The sequence below is a fragment of the Vombatus ursinus genome, unplaced genomic scaffold (assembly GCF_900497805.2).
Source record: "Vombatus ursinus unplaced genomic scaffold, bare-nosed wombat genome assembly UNPS02006874.1, whole genome shotgun sequence".
NCBI classification, from domain to species: domain Eukaryota; kingdom Metazoa; phylum Chordata; class Mammalia; order Diprotodontia; family Vombatidae; genus Vombatus; species Vombatus ursinus.
In genome coordinates this window covers 10,423,196-10,428,410 of record NW_020946652.1, presented here as the reverse complement: position 1 = coordinate 10,428,410, position 5,215 = coordinate 10,423,196, and the positions used below count along the sequence as shown (strand labels likewise).

Genomic DNA, 5,215 nt, shown 5'->3' with positions numbered 1-5,215 from the left:
TCCTTTCCAGCCTCCCCTCTGGCCTCCCCTCCAGCCTCCTCTCCAGCATCCCTTCCAGCCTCCCACTCCCTGTTAGGGGGGTTGGGGTGTGGCCTCCAGGCAGCCCGTGGCTCTGCCTCCGTTGTCCCATCCAACCCCTCAGCGCCTGATGAACTTGGGGCCGTTTTCCACCAGGGCCTCAAGTTTCCTGGGTTGCAGTCCTTTGCCCCAGAGAAGCCTGGAGGCATCCTAATGATGGATTTGAACCAGGAGAGCCCCCGGGCCCTGGAGCTGCGAGTCAGTCGAGGATTTGATCTGGCGTCCTTTAACCCCCATGGCATCAGCACATTCATCGACAAAGGTAAGAGCAGAGGGAGCCTTCATGGACTGGGCAGTCCATAGCAGCTCCCTGACGCCAAGCCTGGAGCAGCGTAGTGGGAAAGTCTCACATACACTCATAGGCTAACTCCGATGGCTCTGCCACGGTTTGGTCCGAGGTTCCCAAAGTGTGTCTTGTCCAGCTGGATTGGGATTCACCCCAGTGATCTCTGTGAATTCCCAGTTGGAGCCCAGACTCCTTCAAAGCCTTTTGGGCATGACACTTGGCACAGAGACGTGGGAACCTTTGGGTTGTGAGTCGAAGCGAGAATGGGAGGGTTCCTGAAATCTTGTACATGGAGAGGGGGAGACTGTCCCAGGACAATGGAATCACCATAAAACCAGGCCAACATTGGGGGGTGTTGGGGAGAGAAGAGGGCTTCCCTCTAGCCTCCAGAGCAGAGAACCAAGGTCCAGGTCAAGTGGCCACGTCCTCTCTGAGCCACACACTTTGTCTTTGCCTTAGATGACACTGTGTATCTCTTTGTCGCAAATCACCCTGAGTTCAAGAGCACAGTGGAAATTTTTAAATTTGAAGAAGAAGAAAATTCCCTTTTACACCTGAAGACCCTCCGCCATGAGCTCCTTCCAAGGTACTGCCATCTTGTTCCACCTCATCTGCGTGGAGGCGCCTCCAGATGTGCTCAGCAGCTCTTAGTGATCTATGTGTGTGTCCTCTGCCCCATCAGGTGCCTAGCCTGTCCACTTCTAGGCACCACAAGCTGCAAAGTCCCTGATAGACAGAGGAAGCTCCAGGCAGCTAGGACAGTGGTAGACTTCCAGTTCTGCTTGGGGCTGGTTGGAGGCAGGAGACAAGATGGTGCTCTCTTCCCTGCTGCCTCCTGTCCTCAGCAGCCAGTACCCTCTAAATGGGTGGGTTTGTGCTGGGCTGTCAGCCACACTAGAGTCAAAAGGCAAACACCCTCACGGAACTTCATCTGTCTGAAGCCAAATTGGGGAAGATGAAATTTGGGGATCTGGCTGGTCTGGGGCCTCCTGGCAAAAGGGGCTCCCTGGCGCTTCTCCTAGCTGGCATATTCCTCTAGGAAGAGTCTTTTTGCCTCTCTTTGCATCCTGGCTCCTTGGCTCACACAGGAAGCGCTGAACAAAGGTTTGTTGGCTGGCTTTGGATACAGGGCCCGCCCTGCCCCCGTGGGCTGGGCAGCTGGACCAGGGACCCCTAAGCGGAGCTCCTCCCCTTAAATGCAAGAGGAAGGAAATCTCCCCGTGTGGGCAATTAGGCATCTATCCGCTTTTCCTGCCCCTCATGCTGGCTTCCAACAAAGAGTGACCCCACCGCAATTCAAGGACAATTATTAGGCATCTTGTACTTCCCAACTGGGTGACCTCTTCCAATTTGCGCCATTCTTCATTCCTTCCCAAAGCTTCCTGAGTGCCTCCTGCACCCACTGTGGCCTGGGTTGGGGGTGGGGGAGGTGCAAGGTTTCCTTTATGACCTCCCCTCCCCCACTCCCGTCCCACTCCTCTTCTCCCCTGCTCCAACTTACCCCCTCCCACTTATCCCCTCTCCCCCACTTTTCCCTTCCCTCACTCCCTCCCCCCCGTCCCCTCCCATTTGTCCCCTTCCCCTCCCCTCTCTCCCTGACTCCTTTGCCCTTACCTTTGGGGCTTGTTGAGCCATCCTGGCCTTGCTGGAGGCCCAGAACACCAGTTGTTGCTGGGGATGACCAGCAGACTGCCCTGTGCAAAGGCCCAGGTGTTGCTTTCCTGGCCTTACTTTTCTCTTTCTTTCAGTGTGAATGACATCGTCGCTGTGGGCCCAGAGCATTTCTATGCCACCAACAGCCACTATTTCTCCGACATTTTCTTAAAGTATCTGGAGGTCTACTTGAACCTGCGCTGGACAAACGTCATTTACTACAGCCCCGAGGATGTCCGTGTGGTGGCGGAGGGCTTTGACTCGGCCAACGGCATCAACATGTCCCCAGATAAAAAGTAAGCTTGGCCGCCCACAGGGGCTTCCTGAGCCCCTGGGGAAATCCCGGCCTTGCCTGAGAGTGCCCAGACTCCTAGGAGAAGGGCCTCGTGCTCGTTTGGTGCCGTGCCGTCAGTAGGGTTTGGGTTCCTGGTTTTTAATGGTCTTTTCTTTTTAATCACACTTTTCAGAGATTCGGTGAGCAGATGTGACCTTGAGGTGACCCTGAGACCCACAGGGTCATAGAGCTAGAGCGGGAAGGGACCTCAGCGGTCAGCTAGTCCACCCCCATCATTTGACAGGTGGGGAAACTGAGGCTCAGGATGAAGGGATGCAGGGCACAGCCTCAGAGGCATGGTCTAAACCCAGGCTTCCTGATTCCAGAGTCTGGATTCTTTCCCCTGGGCAAGCTTTAGCCCTCTGCAACCAGACAAAGCTGTCTTGAGGTGTCTTCGTTTTCAGCGTCACAAGGGACGCCAATCACAAAACCCACATTAGTCCAGGTGCAAAGGATCTGCCCAGATGAGGTAAAACACTTCAGGTAGTTGAGTAAAAAGTAGATTTGTGACCCCAGATCTCTGCCTCGTCAGCCCCTCCAGGCTCCTCTCTAGGGCAGTGGGCCTCTCTCTTAGCTGTGCCATGCAGCGAGGATGAGGGGCAAAGGATCGGGTCATGGCGAGCGCTTTCCAAACCTCCAGGCTCTGTGGAGGTGGTGTGGTTGTTCCAACGGGAGCCCAGTTGGTCCCACTCTTGAAACAAAACTACAGCCAATAGTGGCCAGTGGGCAGACCGTGCAATGGGCATGCCTTGGCACTCTAGGCCGGGTCAGCATCCTGGGCCTCACAGGACCTCAAGTGCACTAAACAAAATACACCAAACCAATTATATTGACATTCAGTTATCAGCTACCCCGGGGACCACAGGCTAAGGAGCCTGGCTCTAGCTATAGGCCAAGTCAAGACGTGCATGCATCATTCTAACAAATGTGTCCCTTTGGTGAAGGTACGTCTATGTCGCAGATAGCCTTGCCCATGAAATCCATGTCATGGAAAAACAGGCCAATTGGAGCTTGACTGAAGTAAAGGTAAGGGGTCAGGATGACTCATGCATCCTAGCTGGCACACTGCCATCCTAGCTACCCGTCCCGAGTGGCCAACTCAGCCTGCTGTGTCCAGACAAGGCCTTGTTTTAGTGGTCCCAATGACAAGTTTCAAGGTTGTACCTCTCCCCTCTCCCACGGACACCTTCAGCATTGTCCCTGGGGATGCTGGGGTGTTGGATTCTGATCCAAGGCCAGCAGGCATTGATGACCATGAATCTGTGCATACAGGGAGCTTTCCCAAGGCAAAAGGCTCAGGGATCAGTGCTCCAAGAAGGAAAATTGATGGGCAGAAGTAGAGAGGCTCCACCCCTTGTGTCCTCATGCTCAAACACTCACAAGAAGTTGGTTCAAGATGGCTAGGCCTCTCAGTCTTGCCTGAAGGCCCTGTTCTCCAGAGCTGATGGCCATTGTCACAGTGAGGAAGATTTCCTCTACTCGGGGTCACGTCCAGGTCCAGAGGAGCCAGCTGGGTATAAGGAGGTCACTGGGAGGTCACATGACATGTGCGGCCTGACTACATCTCTCCTGTGTAGACATGGTCTCGTCTTCCTTTGGCAGGTGCTCCACCTGGACACCATAGTGGATAACCTGTCCATTGACCCTTCCACAGGAGACCTCTGGGTGGGCTGTCACCCCAATGGTCAGAAGCTGTTCATCTATGACCCTGGTAACCCTCCTGCATCCCAGGTGGGTTTTTGTCCCCTGAAGATCCCCTACCATCCACAAGGTGAGGCTCATCCTCTCCCCACTCTCACTGGCCTGGCCCCCGACACCCCTCAATCCCCTGTGAAGAACCAATGTTTGGCCAGAGCGACCTCTGGAGATATTCTGCGGGGCAGGCCCTTCCAGGATCACGTGTGTGGGAGGGTGAGGCTCACTGGACATGAAGAGGGAGCTCCCTTTCAGGGTCTCACCACCAGACTCCTCACAAACTCCTCGTTTCCTCATGGGGCAGAGGTTGATCCCGCTGGCACTGGCCATGGGCAGGGCAGGGGGCAGGGGCAGATGCCAGCCGTGTTCCTCTCTGCACAGGTGCTTCGGATCCAGAACGTTCTTTCTGAGAGGCCCACGGTGAGCACAGTCTATGCCAACAATGGATCTGTGCTGCAGGGCAGCAGCGTGGGCTCTGTGTATGGCGGGAAGCTGCTAATTGGTACACTGTACCATAGAGCCCTGCAGTGTCAGCTCTGAGGGGCATCCACAGCCCCAGCTCTTACTAACACCAGATTCACTGTGAACTGATCTTCCTGAGGAAGCACGTTTAGTACAGGTGATGTGAAGGAAGTCCCCATCTTCCTGGGCAAGGAAATGAGAGAGAGGGCAGCATGGAGGGCTCCGGGGCAGCTGCGCTGCCAGCCGTGTCCCTGCCCTGCTGCTCTTGCCCAAGCCCCATCTTCACCCATCCACCCTCCGCCCTCACAGGGCTTCCAGGACAGAGCCCTACTGTCCAAGGAGAAAGCCCAGGGCCACGGACTAGTTCAGCAGCAGCTCTTAGCACCACCTACTCTGGTCTTGTTTAAAACGTCAACAATTAAAGGTTTCCTTAAACCCAGAGCTTGTCCAAGTTGTCCTTCAGATGCTGCCTATGGGTGCCCAAGAAGCCAGCTTCTTTACTGGAAAAAATACATTTTTGGTTATCTTTTGTTTTCCATCCCCAAATTTTCCACCCTAATTCTCTCTCACAGCCCCTCCCAAAAGCAGACATCTGGACAAAGTCTGATGACTTATGCAGCATTCCACTCCCAAAGAAAAGGGGGAGGGGCTCCTCTCCTGTCTCTTCTTCTGAGCCCAGTGGCAGTACTAAGTACCCTTCAGGGGTA

The 5,215-nt window shown here is 54.8% G+C and overlaps 1 protein-coding gene across 1 annotated transcript in view; it reads left to right on the top strand.

Moving 5' to 3' along the window:
- LOC114033372 (serum paraoxonase/arylesterase 2-like) overlaps positions 1-4,949 on the top strand; it is a 14,451-nt gene extending 9,502 nt beyond the window's left edge. The window contains exons 4-9 of the mRNA XM_027848872.1: positions 175-340; positions 824-950; positions 2,113-2,313; positions 3,296-3,377; positions 3,954-4,082; positions 4,428-4,949. Coding sequence (XP_027704673.1) covers positions 175-340; positions 824-950; positions 2,113-2,313; positions 3,296-3,377; positions 3,954-4,082; positions 4,428-4,586 — 864 coding nt within the window. The 3' untranslated portion in view covers positions 4,587-4,949. The remainder of the gene's footprint in view (positions 1-174; positions 341-823; positions 951-2,112; positions 2,314-3,295; positions 3,378-3,953; positions 4,083-4,427) is intronic.
- The last annotated feature ends 266 nt before the right edge of the window (positions 4,950-5,215 follow it).